This window comes from Schistocerca nitens, chromosome 10, assembly GCF_023898315.1.
Source record: "Schistocerca nitens isolate TAMUIC-IGC-003100 chromosome 10, iqSchNite1.1, whole genome shotgun sequence".
Classification (NCBI taxonomy): domain Eukaryota; kingdom Metazoa; phylum Arthropoda; class Insecta; order Orthoptera; family Acrididae; genus Schistocerca; species Schistocerca nitens.
The window spans coordinates 96053848-96072314 of NC_064623.1; the positions used below are offsets into that span (position 1 = coordinate 96053848).

Below are 18467 nucleotides of genomic sequence, written 5' to 3' on the forward strand. Positions count from 1 at the left end.
TTGTGGAACTAATACAGAAAACTGATCACACAAAAGACTTAGAAAGTTGCAAAATTCTAAAAAGTTTATTTAAAAGAAAGTGGCTTCTTTTCCCTTATCAGTGACGTGCCTTGGCATCAAGATCACCAGACTAGACTGCTTGTGAGGGTATTCAAAAGGGTGTAGCTACAACGAAACCCAAAGTTTAATGGAGTTAAAAGCTGCTGTTAAAGAAGAGGTGGGTTTGATGGGCCAGCACCTGTTGGCCAGAATTATCTTCCTTACACATCAACATACCACCATTCATTTCAAAACTGGTAATTTCATACAGGTCACCCTGTATTCGTGCATGGAATATGCTGGAGGAACTGACAACATATAGTGAGAGAATAATGGTAGAGGCGCACATACCTTGCATTGAGTGACGTGCTTTGTCCGGGAAGGTACATGCTGGAAAGAGAGAAGTATGCATCAACATGGTACAGGCCATGAAGCCACGTCCGATCTGCAGAGTCATACAGCACAAAAAAGTGCTCAACGAACTGGTCAGCAAGCTCAGCTGAGTCACCGGGGCTGCTACAGAGAATGTAATTCGGCCGCCACCTTGGCAAGCCTGGGATGCGGTGCAGGAAAGTCTCATCCTGGAGCAAGGATTGGACAGAACTACGTATCATATAATATGGAAAAAAATCACAATATGTAATATAATTTGCATCATAGCTTAGTCACCATAGCGGATGAGCTTTGCTTTTAGGTAGATAATTTTTATTTGCTTGTAAATGCGGCTGTTGCTGAGGTGGTGAATATAATATTTTTAACTATTTCCAATCCAATTTTTTTACTTACTACATTCTCCCTTAACTTATATTTATTTTACACAGGTAAGGATGTAAGGCATTACACATTATTATGCTACTGTTATAAAAAAAATGCAATATGTGTTCACTTGACAACTTTATTTTCTTTTGCACTAGTTTTCGAAACTATGGTTGAGTTGGTGTAAGCTGCAGTGAACTGGCCACAGCAGCTCTGTGGGCCTATCACAGCCAATAATATAATGTCTCTATGGCAATGTCTCAGTAGTGTCACAGCTCAGTGGATGGCTACTGTTTTCACATGCAACTGTTAACACTTCACAGTTGAAAGCTGATAACAGTGCTGCAAGCTGTCAGGAATCTCCTTGCACCATCTTGACTATACAGTTGTGTTTGTTTATGGTTTTCATAATTCTTTTTTGGTACAGTACTTCTTAAACCATTCTCCTGGGTGAAGTCCAGGCTTTCTCTTGCATGTTTTGCAGTAAAACATTGTTTCTTTTCTTCCTCCTTTCTCGTTGCCTTTGCTGCAAACCATGCAATCCTTTGTTGATTTTTTTTATTTTGCTTTGTAAAATACATCTTCCCATTTAGTCTCTTCTTGACATCGGACAACAATGGTGATTCTCTTTCTCTGATTATGTATTACTCACCTAGCTGACAAGCAGGCTGATTATATTTCTTCTGTAGGTGAGGAGAGTCTACAGTTGTTCTTCACATTCGTTTTTGTCTACTACATAAAGATTATGGCTTTTTTCCACCAGTTGCATGAACACCTTGTGAACCCATAGCAAACACAGTTCTGATCAGCCCTGTCCACTCCTACCATCAACTTTGCATATTTCAAAATAACAGTGGATTCAGGAACCACACAGGCACTTTCTTCCTCTAACCAGTGATCAGTTGGGTCTGAGGACCAAAGAATGCACTCAACATAACCATTAACATCTCGTCATGGAATGAAAGATACACAATTTTCATCTCACTTTGGTAGGCACATAACTGATATTCAGCAAGTTACATCTTCAAATTGCATGGAAAATCCTTTCTAGAAAGAATAACAACACCCATTAGATGAAATTTTATTTTGTGTAGTTCCCAAGCAAGTTGAGGGCTTGTGCATAACCTGGCAGTAATGATGTGAAAGCCTGAACCACTTGCACAAGTTAGCAAATGCTGTGCCAAATGAACCACTGTTTGGGTTGCAAAAAGTAAATCGTTATGAATTAGACTTTCTGAAGTTGCCTTCCCACAATATGGAATGTGAGAAAAAACAACCATTTTCTGAATCACACAGACAGAAAACGTGCAAACCCCGCTTTGTTGGCTTCTTTGGACTGTAGAACTTGAATTGAAATCCTTTGAATTCTACTGTGTTCTCATCCATAGCCACATATCTTTTTATACATAGAGTTCTTTGCATTTACTGTCAATACACTCACAAAACTTTCCTCACCTTGCTTCCTAATGTACATTGACACCCCTGAACTGTGACAGATGGAACTAAGTACAGCATCCAAAATATTTGTAAAGAAAAGAAAAAGTCAGAAGTATGAGAAAAAACATCCTTCAAAAATGGAGATCATTCTAGCCAGCCTTCCATAAAATAGTCGACTAATTGTGCCTTGAAATTCAGGGCCATGTTGAATATTACACAAAGAAAACCTTTAGTTCAAATGAAAGGTCCCTCCATGAGTGATACATTGAGTGTTTTGTAATTGGAATGGCTTTCTGTATCTTTTCTTTGGCATTAGCTTTTGTAGCATTCACAATTTCCTAGTAAGATTGTCAGTGAAGAAGGGTTGGAAATATTCAAGTTCAGATTTTGGTTGATCACCATGAGGATTGGTGAAACCTTCTCACATGATAGAAAAAGGAAACTTCATGAGAGTACCTTTGCATTACAATAAACTTTCCTGGTATAGGTGGTGTCTCTTCATCACTTTTCACTCCATCAGTAGCTTCTGATTCACTGGACCATATATCACCGCACATGGCAGAAGTTTTTTCCCATTCACTTTCATTACTAAATTCTCCTTCATCTCAATGTCTTTGAGAAGCTACCATCATTAACACGTTTTCTATCAGCAATTATCAAACTAGAAACACGCAAATGCAACATGCTTTGAGTTATCAGACCTTCACATTAAGTGCTGCCATTCACCTATCAAATTCTAACAATGGAGCAGATGGCAAGCACAATAATGGAAATTTGTCAGACATTGTCCAGTATCAGAGCCATAGTGAAAAATTGTTATGTTGGACATAGTCTGATAGTGGATTGGAAAGGGTGAAATCAGGTAATTAGTTTACATCTCTAGTATTTTTATACAATAATTTACTATAAAACTAAATTTATCATTTTCCTATTGTCCATAATTGATGATGTTTTGTCAATGTTGGAAAATGTATTTAAATTTAGGATTGATTTCTGGGAATGGAATGAGGATATTTCCTAGTAAATTTTTCACTCTTTTACTGCTCTGTCAACATAAGAATATTTACCTGCAATGTTTTTCCATTACAACACACGTATCTTGTACTGATTGTCTTTCTTTCCCTTATTTACAGCATATTTAGGCCAACATACATCTTATGTCTTCACAAGCATCCTCTAATTTTCATTTTCGAACAATAATAAAATATAATTCACTTATCCTCAATGCAGGATATACTGGTTGAAGGCTGCTGTCATAAATCAATAACCTGACACATTTTATTCCAATTACATTTTTTTTGTGCAAAGCCCACTGCAGATACACTCTCAATTAGCGTCTTCCATTGTCATATCAACTCACACAAAAACCACTGCCATGTTTTACACAAGACATCTTTGAACCAATCAAATAATGTTCTCAAATGCTGACCAACAAAATACTGTACCTTTTATACTGTTTTCAAATACTGACCAACACAATATTCCACCACAGTTACAGCTGTGTGAGCTGTTTATAAAATTTTTGGTAATACAAGGTCAAATTCCATTATTAACAAGCTTCATTACAGTTAAAGCTGTTAATTTACAAAGAGCTATTGACTTCCCATCGTATTTTTGTGTGTTTCAATCTCAAACTTAATGTCTGAAAGTACAACTGGTTATTAATTTCAAAAAATAACTAATGATACACATAGTGGTTGAGAAAGTGCAGTGTTGTATTATAAATTGGTATCTAAATTTATTATGAAATTAGTTTTAACATGTTCACAAGGATTTTACATCATTCTTTATAATTCTGTACAAACAAACCTTCAAATAACACTTCCATATTCCTGAAATTTTATTAGAAATGACCAAAAATGATGCAATAGCTGTTGGTGCATTTTATACAACAAATTACCATTTGGAATGAAATGCATCAAACAAACACCTATTTTCAAAAATAAAGAGGCTATGCAGTCTCTCCATCTCTATAGAGCCTAAAAGAATACCTTGAAACTAAACATTACAGGATCTTCTTCAAACAAGAAATTATTATGACATATGTGTATCCAGAAACCAGGCAGCACAAATGTATATTGTTAGTACTTTCGATATTATGAAAAGGAAAGTTGCTACTCACCATTTAGTGATGATGCTGAGTCACAGATAAGCACAACAAAAAGACTGTTACAAAATAAGCTTTTGGCCAACAAGAACTTTGTCAAAAACAGACAACAGACACACACACACACACAGACACACACACACACACACACACACACACACACACACACACAAACACACACACACAGATACACAAAGACACTCATGCAAACACAACTCAAAGACACACAACCACAGTCTCCAGCAGCAGAATCCAGACTTCCCCATTATATAACAATGATCCTGCTGCTACTTTCCAGGTGCCTTGAACATGCATGGTGTTCCAAAGTGAGGCTGCCAGAGTGTAAGACAGGGAAGATTATTCAGTGGATGGTGCACGTTGCAAAAGTGAATAGGTGACAATGAGTGTGTGACTATTTGTGGACATTGAAATACAGTTATTCGTGTTTTTATATCATTCAGATTATGTAAAGGAAATCTTGGGCTGTTGTTGGGTATTCACCTTAGGGCAATGAAATTAATTTTGACTAAATTAAGACACCTCTGTGTTATGTTATATATATATATAACTAAAGCTGAAATTTATTTATTGTCCATCATTAAGCATTAAAAAGTGCAACTGATGTCATCTTTTGTGTACATACAGACTTACATATATAGTTACATAAATTATATACATGATGCAAATGATATTTTAGATCATTATTGTCTATCACATACAAAATTATCCTTCATACCGTATATAATATATTCACATATACAAGGTGGTCTATTGATAGTGACCAGGGCAAATATCTCACAAAATTAGCATCAAATGAAAAAAAAAAAAAAATAAGAAGAACAAGTCTGCTCGAGCATGATGGGGGAAAACAGATGGCACTATGGATGGCCCACTAGATGGTGCTGCCATATGTCAAATTGATAGAAACTGCATTTTTTAAAAATAGGTATCCCTTTTTTATTACATATTCGTATAATACATAAATAAATAGGAATGTTTGAATTGGAACATTTGTTTCACTTTGTGATGGATGGCACTGTAATATTTGCACAAATGTAGCAATGCGCTCAATAGCACTGTGTGCAACTCATTACTTAAATTAGGTATGATAATATGTTTGTCTAGTCATATTAATTATGCAGGAGACATAACCTTGTTAAAATGGAATGTTTAACAGTTGGAGAAAAGGTAGATATGTTTATTTATGGCTATTGTAATCAAAATGCCCAACAATCTTATGCTATGTATGTTGATTGTTATCCTGACAGACAGCATTCAAATGTCTGGACCTTTCGTCGGATAGTTAATATATTTAAAGAAACTGGAAGTGGTCAGCCAAAGAAGAAGACACAACCAAGAACTGCAACAAATGAAGATGCCCAAGTAACTGTTTTAGCTGCAGTTGAGGCTAATTCTCTCATCAACAGCAGACAAATTGAGCAGGAATCTGGAATTTCAAAAATGTCAGCTTTGAGAATTCTACATCTTCATTCATTTCACCCTTACTGTATTTCTATGCACAAGGAATTGCATGGCGATGATTTTGAACATCGTGTAAATTTTTGGCACTGGGCACAAAATAAATTATGAGACCATAACAGGTTTTTTTCAAGAGTTCTATTTAGTGACGAAGCCTCATTCACAAACAGAAGTAATGTAAACCAGCATAATATGCACTATTGGGCAACAGAAAATCCATGATGGCTGCAACAAGTGGGACCTCAGCAACCCTAGTGGGTTAATATATGATGTGGAATTATGGGACGACATCTAATTGACCCTTATTTTATCTATGGCAATCTAAATTGTGCAATGTATGCCAACTTCCTAATTAATGTTTTACCGATTTTCCTACAAAATGCTTCACTTTAAGGCAAAATGGTGATGTACTTTCAACATTATGGATGTCCAGCACATAGCATTGAAGCGGTATTAAATAGAATATTTAATGACAGGTGGATTGGTCATAGAAGCACCATATCATGGCTTGCATGTTCATCAGACCTTACATCTCCGGACTTCTTTCTTTGGTGAAAATTGAAAGATATTTGTTATTGTAACCCACCAACATTGCCCGAAAACATGTGTCAGTGTACTGTCAATGCATGTGCGACAATTACTGAAGGTGATCTACTCGCTGTTGAGTAGAATTTTGTTATGCGTATTGCCAAATGCATTGAAGTTGAAGGACATAATTTTGAGCATTTATTACATTAATGAGGTTATTACGGTTGCTCACGCAGTAACAGTATGCGTTCCCATAATTTATGATAAGGTCACAAAAGTAAATGTATCACACTGGAACAACAGAAATAAAGTCCAAACATAACTACTTTTTATGTTTTAATTTAAAAAACTGCATTGTTCATCTAAATGGGTGAGGCATATTATAAGTGTTGGAATATTACAGTGCCATCCACCACAAAGCGAAATATGTCCCAAATCAAACATTCCTATTTATTTACGTACTATACGAATATGTAATAAAAATATTTTAATATGTAATAAAAATATTTAAAAAATGCAGTTTCTGTCAATTTGACCTATGGTAGCGGCATCTAGTGGGCCATCCATAAGGCTATCTGTTTTCCCTCATCATGCTCAAACAGATTCATTCTTCTTTTTTTCTTTTTTTTTTTTTTTTTTTTGTTTGATGTTAATTTTGAGAGATATTTGGCCTGGTCACTATCAATGGACCACCCTGTATAAGTTTAACCTAAATGAAAATATATTAGTACTTTAAGATATCTATAGAGCACATTTGGAACTATTCTGTTGTATAAAATGTTTTTTTCTCCAATCCATTCCTGTATGGTGTTTTCAAACATACTCACTGACACATTGTGTGCCTGTACAGGCAACCTGTTAAGTAGTTTTACTGCCATGTATTTGTAACTATCTTGAGTTTTCTTAAATCTAGCTACTGTTTCAGGCATTTGTTACATTGATGGACAGACTGTCACAGTTTGTGATAGTGTTGGTTTTCTCTTGTATGTATTAGGCAACTTAGTAAGAAGAGGGAAGTACCAGTTGGTATTTTTAGTTTTTTTAAAATATGGTCTACAAGACTCATTACTTCTGACTCCACAAATGCATCTGATTGCCTTCTTTTGCCAAATGACAACCTTTTTGCTCCAGAGGAATTCCCCCCATAATGAACCAGCATATGTCAAGTGGGTGTGGAAAAAGGTTTAGTGTGCATTGAGCAATAGGTTATCACTAACACAAAACCTTAGCTTACATAACACATATGTAACACATGCTCACTTAATACAGGTACAATCAGTATGCCTCTTCTGTGTTCATTTCAAGTCACGAATCCCAAGAAGTTTAGCCAAAGAACAATTGTTGCTATCATCTTTAATACATAAGCTAAAGAGGAAATTTATAGTTTTTTCTTGAATAATACACAGGTCATTGATTTGGTATCACTTACTGGTTTCTCGGAGATGATACCTACTTTCCTACTTTAATGTTCCTAAGTCTTACCTGCTGCAACAAAAATAGTCATTTGCATAGAGAGTGGATTTAATAATGTGGGCAACTGATTTATATGTATTATGAAGAGTAAAGGTCTGATACCCAAGATATTTGACATATTATTGAACTGCACAATTTCTTTTCTGTCACTCAGGTGGATTCTGACAAGAGATAGATCTGAGCCTCTAAAACCAAAGCAGTGGAGTTTTACTAGCAGTTTTCAATTACTGACAGTGTCAAATGCCTTTTTGAGATCCTCAAGGACAGCATTAATAAATAATCTCAATTCAAATGATGACTGTATAAATGAAACAATATTTTTGACTGCTTTTACTGTTGACAAGCCAGACCTGAAGTAAATTACCAGTACGAGTGTTTTCGATAAGTAATTTATTTCATAGTAGACCAGCGTTTGTGGTTCACAGTTATGCCAAGAATATATCACCCTTGAATTTCATTATATATCAACGCAAATAAACATGCATTTTAGAGAATTTTCAGAAGCTATCATTGTCCTTTGCATAATGCACAAGCAATTTGTAGGAAATCGGCATTTGTCATTTAGTTACTCTTGCATATATTCTAACTAACATATTGTGTTACATCTGTTTTCTCCTAAAGAGGAGTGGCCCTATCTATTATCTGCATCTATCATAAATAAATCTGTTTTGAGGTTGCAAACAACTACAATTATGCTCAAAACATTTTAGGAAACTAGTAATTTTTACCGCAGGTTTTTGTGATGCCTTAATATAAATCTTGCGTTGGGTATTTGCTTCAATTCTGTTAGAGAACTTTTTAGCTCAACAGATTAAAAGATAATCAGTTGATTTAATTTAAAGTTATTTTTTCACTGCCTTGTAATACATAAAATGCAGCCCACTGTGAATGCTGTTCTCCAACATGGGATGAAGTGCTTGAAATTTGTAAGCAGCTGGAAATTGCCCTGACTACTGTCAAATGATTGGCAGCTGCTATGAATCAGTGCATTTTAAGAGTTTCCAAGAGTCCTGTACCTCTGATACCAGTACCAGATGTACCTCAAGTACTACCCTCTCCAGAGGGTCTTGTCTTCTCTGCAGAAAGCACAGGATCTATCATTTCTTGTCCACTTGACTGTGAGTGGCATGTCCCTGTTAAATATAGGTATCCTGTATAGGGTGGACAGGGACCAGGGAGCACTCAGTGTGTTGTGCCAATCCCTCTAACCAACAGTAGAAGGTGCTCTCCCTCACTAAAACTGAAACTGAACACATGGGATTCACTTCACTTGTTTTGGGGAAGCCTGTTTTGTTTGGTGTTAGGAGGAGGCAAACGCAAAAGGACAGGGGTTTATTAATCAGCGGCAGTTCTAAAGTATGGCAAATAATAGTACCCCTCAGGAAAATGACAGCAAGGGGCAGGAAAGGACACCAGGTGCACACAGTGTGTATGCCTGGGGGCCTGATTCAACATGTTAAGAGGTTATTCCAGCAGCAGTTGAGGAAACAGGGTGCAACCATCTGCCGATTGTGGCACGTGTCAGCATGAATGATGCCTGTCATCTGGGGTCTGAGGTCATTCTTGTGTCATTCCAGTACCTAGCAGAGAAGGTTGAGAAGACCTGCCTTGCACATGGAGTTTCAATGAAGCTCAAAATTTGCAGCATTGTCGTCAGAACTGATTGTGGCCCTTTGGTTCAGAGTCGAGTGGAGGGACTGAAGGGTTGAGAACTTTATGGTCCCCCTAAATGACTCACATGTGCACAACACATCAGAAGCTGCTTCTCACGTAGCTGACTGCATGAGGGGTGCAAACAGGAGTTGTTTCAGATTAAGCAACTCTCCATCCAGCCCATATACTGATAGCTGTAGGAAATCCAGCAGTATCAGTGTAAGATTGAAAGAATTGACTCCCATAGGTGAGAATATTAAAATCCTAAAGGTAAAATTCTCATGAAAAGCAGTGAAGTTCACACAATACTAGGTACAGAAAGCTGGTTGAAGCCTGAAATTGATAGCAGTGAGATTTTTTGGGACAATTTAAATGTATATCGAAAGGACAGACAAATGGGAAATGGAGATGGTGTATTTATTGCAGTAGACTAGAAACTCAAATCCACTGAGATAGATACTGCATATGAAATTGTTTGGGCAAGACACAGCATCAGGGGATGGCATAAATGATAACTGGATCTTTCTATCACCCATCAGACTCATCTCTTGATGTAACACAAAACTTTAGAGAAAACCTCAGTTCACTTGTATGTTAAGTTTCCCAAACATACTTTAATCATTGGTGGTGACTTTAATCATCCAACAATTAATGGGAAAAATTAAAGTTTTGTTACTGATAACTCTGATAAGACATCCTGTGAAACAGTACTATATGTCTTTTCTGAAAAGTACCTAGAACAGATAGAAACATCACTCATGATGGAAACATATTGGATCTAATGGCAACAAACACACCTGACGTCTTTGAGGATGTCTACATTGAAATTGGTATCAGTGACCATGATGCATTTGTGGCAACAATGATTACCAAAGTACGATGGACAACTAAACCAAGCAGAAAGACATACACATTCAATAAACTAGATAAAAAGTCAGTAGTGTCATGTGTACATGTGGAACTTGAAACTTTTAGCACAGGGCAGGAGCATATAGAGGAACTATGGCTCAAGTTTAAAAGAATAGTTGGCCACACACTGGATAGATATGTAGCCAGTAGAACAGTCCAGGATGGGAGGGAACCTTCATAGTATACAGTCAATGTAAAGAAACTTCTAAAGAGACAAAGATTACTGCATAATAGGTGTAAACAAAGCATAGGGGTATAGATAGAAGGATGCTTAATGAAACACACTTGGCTGTCAAAAGAGTGATGTGTAGTGCCTTCAATGACCACCAATGGATAATATTGTCTGCTCCTTCACAGAACCCAGAGAAATTCTTGTTCTATGTAAAGGCTGTTAGATGCACCAAAGTCAGTGTTCTGCCCCTAGTGAATGAGACAGGAACAGAAACTGAGAGTAGAAAAGCAAAAGCTGAAATGCCTAAATCCATTTTCAAATGTTTTTTCATAAAGGAAGACCCAGGAGTATTGCCCAAATTCAATCCTCATACCATTGGAAAGGCGAATCAAATAAGTATTAGTGTCAGTGGTGTTGAGAAAATTAGTATGCTCAGAAAACTAACACAGTCGTGGAACATACTCCTGTATCGACAACATAGTAATAAGCATTCCTGGCATAGAGAAACAACTGAAAGATTAGAAACAAATAAATTACCAGGTTTGGATGGAATCCCACTTCAGTTTTACAAAGCGTACTCTACAGCATTGGCCCCTTACCTGGCCTGTATTTCTTGTGAATCTCTCACCCAGCACAAAGTCCCAAGTGACTGGAAAAATGTGCAGGTGACTCGAGTATATAAGAAGGGTAAAAGAATGGATCTACAAAATTACAAACCAATATTCGTAAATTTGGTTGGCTGCAAAATCCTTGAACATATTCCCAGTTCGAATGTATTAAACTTTCTTGAGACTGAGAAGCTTATGTCCATGAATCAGAGCAGTTTTAGAAAGCATCACTCTTGTGAAACTCAGCTTGCCCTTTTCTCACATGATATACTGTGAACTATGGGTGAACAGTAAGAGGCAGATTCTATATTTCTGGATTTCTGGAAATCATTTGACATGATGCCCCACTGCAGGATGTTAGTGAAGGTATGAGTATATGAAATAAGTTCACAGATATGTGAGTGGCTTGAAAACTTCTTGAGTAATAGAACCCAGTATGTTCTCCTTGATGGCGGGTGTTTATCAGAGCCAAGGTTATTGTCAGGAATGCCCCAGGGAAGTGAGGTAGGACCACTGTTGTTCTCTATAAACATAAATGATTTGGCGAACAGGTTGGGCAGCAATCTCCAGCTGTTTGCTGATGATGCTGTGGCGTACGGTAAGGTGTCGAAGTTGAGTGACTGTAGGATGATACAAGATGACTTAGACAAAATTTCTAGTCAATGTGATGGATGGCAGATAGCTCTAAATGTGCAAAAATGTTATTAACAGAGATGAGTAGGAAGAACATATCTGTAATGTTTGTATCCAGTATTACTAGTGTCATGCTTGACACAGTCAAGTCATTTAAATATCTGGGCACAATGTTGCAAAGTGATATGAAATGGAACGAGTATGTGAGAGCTGTGGTAGGAAAGGCGAACAGTTGACTTTGGTTTATTGGGAGAATTTTAGGAAAGAGTGGTTCACTTGTAAATGAGAACACAAATAGGACACTGGTGCGATCTATTCTTGAGTACTGCTTGAGTGTTTGGGATCTGTAAGCACCAGATTGAAGGAAGACATAGACGCTATTCAGAGATGAGCTGCTAGATTTGTTACCAGTAAGTTCAAACAACACATAAGAGTTACAGAGATGCTTCAGGACCTCAAATGGGAATCCCTGGAGGGAAGATGATGTTCTTTTCAAGAAACACTGTCTGGTAAATTTAGAGAACCAGATTTGAAGCTGATTGCCACATGATTTCTACTGCTCCCAATATACATTGTGCATAAGGACCATGAAGATAAGATACGAGGATCCCAAACACTCAAGCAGTACTCAAGAATAGGTCACACCAGTGTCCTGTTTGTGTTCTCATTTACAGGTGAACCACTCTTTCCCAAAATTCTCCCAATAAACCGAAGTCAACTGTTCACCTTCCCTACCACAGCTCTCACATGTTCATTCCATTTCATATCACTTTGCAACATTGTGTCCAGATACTTAAATGATTTGACTGTGTGTGTGATATTCCTTTTTTAAAATGCTTTGTATTGTAATCAGTCAAAAATTAAAGGTGTAAAATAATGTTATAAGTGGGAAATTTTCTATACTCAGAAACTTTCAGTGTGGCTTGTCTGGTCACTAATGAATGCACTATTGGTGAGGTAACAAATTCTTATTTGAGACCTAATATATGAAGAACGAAATAATCTGAGAAATAACATGTAATCTGAAGTTATAAAGACCATGCATACCATAACTTACCAATTTAGCAAGATGGGGGAAGATCACTCTGATGACACTGGAATGAGAATGGGAGTATTAATATCATCTGTCAGCTGTTTTCTTTACGTGAAACATTAGATATAACAAAATTCCATACACCTGTCTCAGAAAATACACTAGACCTGTCAACAACCTTAAAAAACTATTAGTCTATAGCTTCAATAACATATCTTTGAAAGGTCCAACAGCTGCACTCATTACAGTGTTATTGGTCTGGTCTTACACTAATTGCTTGTTACAGTTAAATCTAGTAGCTGTGGGTTGTGGGTTTGGTGTTAGGCTGTTCAACATTGAGGTTCTTAGTACCCATATAAATCTCCACTGTCAGTACCTCAGAAAAACAGAAACAGCCATGACATAAAATACTTCTTAATTAAAAATCTAATAATACACTAAAAGTATTTAAAACTGTACATAAAATTTGTGTGGCTAACTGATGACTTGTATAAAAATGGGAAAGATCTCTCTCTCTCTGCCTCTCTCCCCCTCCACCCCTCCCCTCTGTCTCTCTCTCTCTCTCTCTCTCTCTCTCTCTCTCTCTCTCTCTCTCTCACACACACACTCTCTCTCTCTCTCTCTCTCTCTCCCTCCCTCTTAAAAAAAAGAAAAGAAAAAAAAGAAAAGAAAAAAAAGAAAAGAAAAAAAAAACCTGCAACAGACATGAAATAAAATGTCACTGTCATCAGTTTTCAGATATATTAGTAGGTCCTTTGCATCTCCATTTCTACTGGTCCATTGCTTCATGCAGTGCCACCTATCACATTGTCCAGGACGTGAAATCTCTGTGCCACATGCCTCCTCTTCCTTTCTAAACATTCTCTAGAGCTCCTTCCTTAATATATGTCCTATGCAGTTTCTCTTCCATCTTCTTATTACACCTAGTAAATTTCTCCACTCTCCTACTCTTATAGGGACTGCCTAATTTTCATGCCATTCATACAACTTATTTTTTCAGTTCTCTGCTACATCTAAATTTCAAAAGTCTCCATCTGTCCTCTGTCTTTCTTCCTTATTGCCCTTGTTTCAGCACCATACAGGAGGACACTGCATACAAAACACTTTTGTCAGTCTTCTCCTGAAACTATACTCCATACTGCAAAAGAAAACTCACCTCCATTTACAGAATGTCTCTTTTGCCTTTGCTACCCTGGATTTAATTTCTGTGCTTTACTTCCAATCACTTTCTAGCTGTTCAGAGCATTGTAAATGTTCTAATGTTTACCTGTTAGCAGTATTTTACACTTTTATTTCCATCCACATAACAGTAACTTTTATTTCCCACTAGAGACAATTACATTGATTAAACGTGAAAATGAGCATGTAAATGGTTTCTGATGTGTGTGACTTGCTGACCACTGATACAAAGAATGAGGTGGAGCCACCTAACCTGATAAACATTATAGCCCATGCATCAGTAGTTCAGGAAGGCGTCGTGGCTCTATATAGGACACACTCATCTAACTGTCACCTAAAATGTGTGAATACAGAATTTAACTAAATTAAATTTGGGAATTTTTCCATAAGCATTATAAATGTTAAATTTTCTGTACCCTGCCATTTATAAATGTACAAGCATGTCTACAACTATTTTACAATAGAATTTCCAGAATGAATTTTTCATTCTGCAGCAGAATGTATGCTGATTTGAAACTTCCTGGAAGATTAAAACTGTTTGCTGAACTGAGAATCGAACCAGGCACCTCTACCTTTCTTGGGTAAGTGATCTACCAAATGAACTACCTGATCACAACTCGCAATTCATAGTCTCTATTTTACTTCTGACAATATCTCATCTCCTATGTTCCAAACTTCACAGAAGTTCTCCTGCATAACATGCAAGAAGAGACTATCACCACTGAAAGGAAGGATATTGTGGAGACATGGCTCACTCACAGTCTCAGGGATCATTTCCAGAATGAATTTTTCACTCTGCAGCAGTGTGTGCGCTGAAATGAAACTTCCTAGCAGATTAAAACTGTGTGTGGGACTGATTTTCGAACCAGGGATTCCTGCCTTTCACTGTCAATTGCTCTACCAACAGAGTTATGCAAGCACAACTGAGATCAAATATTGGTGAAAGTAAACCAGTGAGGATGGGGTCATGATTTGTGCTCGGGTAGCTTAGTTAGCAGAGTCCTTGCACACAAAAGGCAAAAGTCCCTGGTTTGAGTCCTGTTAGGCACACAATTTTATTATAATCTCTATCACAATTAAATGACAGGAAGATGCCATTTCTACATATACAATATTCTGTGTTAGTGAAAGTTTCAATAATTTTTAAGTTGTATTTAATTGCTTGTTTGAGATACAACTCAAGGTCATCAGCAGACATCCTTACGTCACAGCAGGTTTCCACAGAGCTATCAGTCCTACATGGAATGGCAAGAAGTGCCTCAACCATCACTAGTGGGACATTCACAGATGTAAAAAGCAACACCGAAGAAAACTGAAATCTCTGTAAAACTTTTAATGTTAATTAGTTCGAACCTAGTACCCACTGAAAATATACATTTGTATTCAATCATGTAATTAAACTTCCATGTAAAATGACTTGTTCAAGGTACTTCAAAGATTAATCTAAGAAGAATATTAATGAATCAGTCATACCAAGGAAATTGTTTTTGCTGTCCCAAAACCCTTTCAAAATACTGAGAAATTCTATAGATAAGCTGTTAGTTAATGTCTGCCCACTGCTCAGTACCTCCACTGCTCAGCCAGTAAGACATCTGTCCTCACACATGTTATATTCCATCCTTGATTTTTCAATAATGAACCAAAATAATAATTTTTAAGTTCCCAATTTTTGCTCTTCAATTCACTACTACTCTCCCCAAGGTAGATCAACACTACTGGGTTATACAATTGTAGAATACTCACTGGAACCTGTCACATCCATTAAATATCTGGGAGAATGTTTACAGAGCTATTAGAAGAGGAGAAAACACATATAACTAATCATAGGAAAGCCATATGCCTCACCAAGATTCACTGGAAGAATTTGCAGGAAGTGTATCCCACCCAAGAAGGATGTAGCTTACAAAACACTTGTATGACCAATACCTGAGTATTGTCCCTCAATCCAGGATTCTTGCCACATAAGACTGACAGGGGAAGCAGAGAAGATCCAAAGAAAAGAAGCAGATTTAGCCACGGGGTCTTTTAGTAAGCACAGAAGTGTCACAGTGATGCTCGTCTGACTCCAGTGACAGATGCTACGAGAGAGGCATTATATACTGTGGTGTGTGATTAGGGGAGAGGGGGGCACATTGAATCATAAAAAATATTTCTCCGTGTTACTCATCCAACAATTTTATTACAGAGTTGTGATTTACAGATGTTACAGTTTAATCATGTATCAAATGGCCTTATATGATTGCGTTGTCATTAATTATTTTTTCGCTGCAGGTCTTTGAAGAAAATTTGGTAAATGGTTCATTGTGCCCCACACACAATCATGTTACTTATTTTGGAATTACTGAACATCAATGGACTCGAAGCTGAGTCCAAATTTGAAATATGATTTTTTTGTCTCTTTGTCACGTCATCAGTAGCAGCTCGTGGGAGCACATAAAGTATGTTGCTATCTGGAACAAAAGCTTCATCCTTTACCTAATTCTTTCTCCTGCTCCACAGATAATACCTTACAAGTGTCATAGTTTGGTGTCAATCTTTCTCTGGAACCACATTTAATGTCTTGAACATATCAATGAAGAGTTGGGTAAGGCATTAAATGAGATTTGGCTGCTTGTTGAACTGCCATGCCCTTATTAAGAACATCCTGTACAGCTTCTTGCATAACGTAATGGTCAGTTTTACCTCTGTCCATCTTCCTGCGGTATGAAAAAACCTTCTTCAAACCTGATAATATAAAACAGGACTGCTGAACGTCTGTGATTTAAAAGCCTTAAATACCTACACATATGTTTTACCCATGCTAAGGAAACAAAGTACAGAGTGCTTGTATTGGACAATTAAAAGATTCCTGGGGCACAATGTACCATGGCTCATTGTGCCCCAGGAGAGCTTGGTTCAATGTGCCCCAACAGTACATATTTCAAACAAAGCTCATGTGAGGTTATGTATGAACACTGTTAATATTTGAAGATCTATACCATTAAAAACCGGTATTGATATTGTTACAATGACTTACTTTCTCTAAAATTTGGTGACAAAGGATTGAACAAAATTCAATCTATCCATGTCCCAAAAAATTACTTCACTGTCGCGAAACTAACATATCACCAATACAACACTATGGGGGGAACTAGATCCTGCAGAAAACAAGTGGCAGTTGGTAGAGCAGTACTGACAACATATGCACAGAGGAAAAAATAATTTACCACCTTATACTGAAATTACGCTACCTGATTCATTGTGCCCTGTGGTTCAGAGTGCCCCACTCTCCCCTACCTGATTTGTTTTTTAATTGGTCCAATTGAATTAACTGATTTGATTTTTATTTGGTTCAGTTGATTATGTATTGTACAAGCATCAGTAATATACAAAAACTCAAGTGAAATAATACCTTATTACATGAGCATTTTATATATCATACACATCTATTTTACTTATTCACTAAGACCAATTGGTTGCAACTGTTCAAAGAAACTTCTTAGAATGTTTGTTCATCTAAGCTTCAACCCATAAATTGGTTCCTCTACACTAATCTCACAAAAGTAAAACTGGAGACATTTCGCCTCATATAGAGGCTTATCAACAGTTGTTCTTCTCACACACTTTTAGCAATTAGAAGAGAAAAGGGGACAAATAACACTGGTACAGCAGGTACCCTCCAACACAGATTGTAAGGTGGCTTACTGAGTATATAGATATAGATATAATTATCTTACTAAATTTTGCATGGTTGCTGTTATTAACGTCTTCTATTGTGAGGCAACATCATAACTTAGAAATTAAACCTTTATGTTTATTTTTGTTGGTTAAGTGGACTAAGTATCACAAGCACCATTAGTAATATCAAGGAGTAATGCATTCATTTTTGTTACTGAACTTAAGGAACTATAGTATTTATACTCTATTCATCTTCAGTTTAACACAGAAGTATAAACATTCTCCCATGTAAACATAGTTCTCCATCTTGAAAATTCCTCGGGTATTCAGCCAGGTAGCATTGTCCAAAAGGCGCGATATTTCGGCAAGCCGACTTCTTGCCATCTTCAGGCATTCTTGGTGTCTGATTGATCTCTGATGGATGCCGACTTTATATAATCTCCACCCCTATCCCACAGTTTATACAAAGTTGGCATCTATCAGGGATCAATCAGACACCAAGAATGCCTGAAGATGGCTAGAAGTCGGCTTGCCGAAATATCATGCCTTTTGGATGACGCTACCTGGCTGAATACCCGACAAATTTTAAAAATTTCTGTATGCCGGGAAAACCTTAGATCACACATAGTTCTCCATGTTTAGTGTTAATTCTATATACATATAATTTATGAAAACACTGAGCAACTGACAAAACATACAACTTCAAATTCCATTTTGTACAATTTATGACAATGAAATACGACTTGCAACAGACAAGTGTGCAGAAAGTGAAAGCTATGAGGGAATGAGCAGCAGAAAAATCTG

At 36.9% G+C, this 18467-nt stretch overlaps 1 protein-coding gene across 1 annotated transcript in view; it reads right to left on the minus strand.

The window, feature by feature from the left end:
• The window catches only part of LOC126209911 (nuclear RNA export factor 1-like), a 179400-nt gene that overhangs the window by 51487 nt on the left and 109446 nt on the right, over nt 1–18467 (minus strand). The window contains exons 9-10 of the mRNA XM_049939031.1: nt 12852–12888; nt 391–620 (exon numbers count right to left, since the gene is read on the minus strand). Coding sequence (XP_049794988.1) covers nt 391–620; nt 12852–12888 — 267 coding nt within the window. The remainder of the gene's footprint in view (nt 1–390; nt 621–12851; nt 12889–18467) is intronic.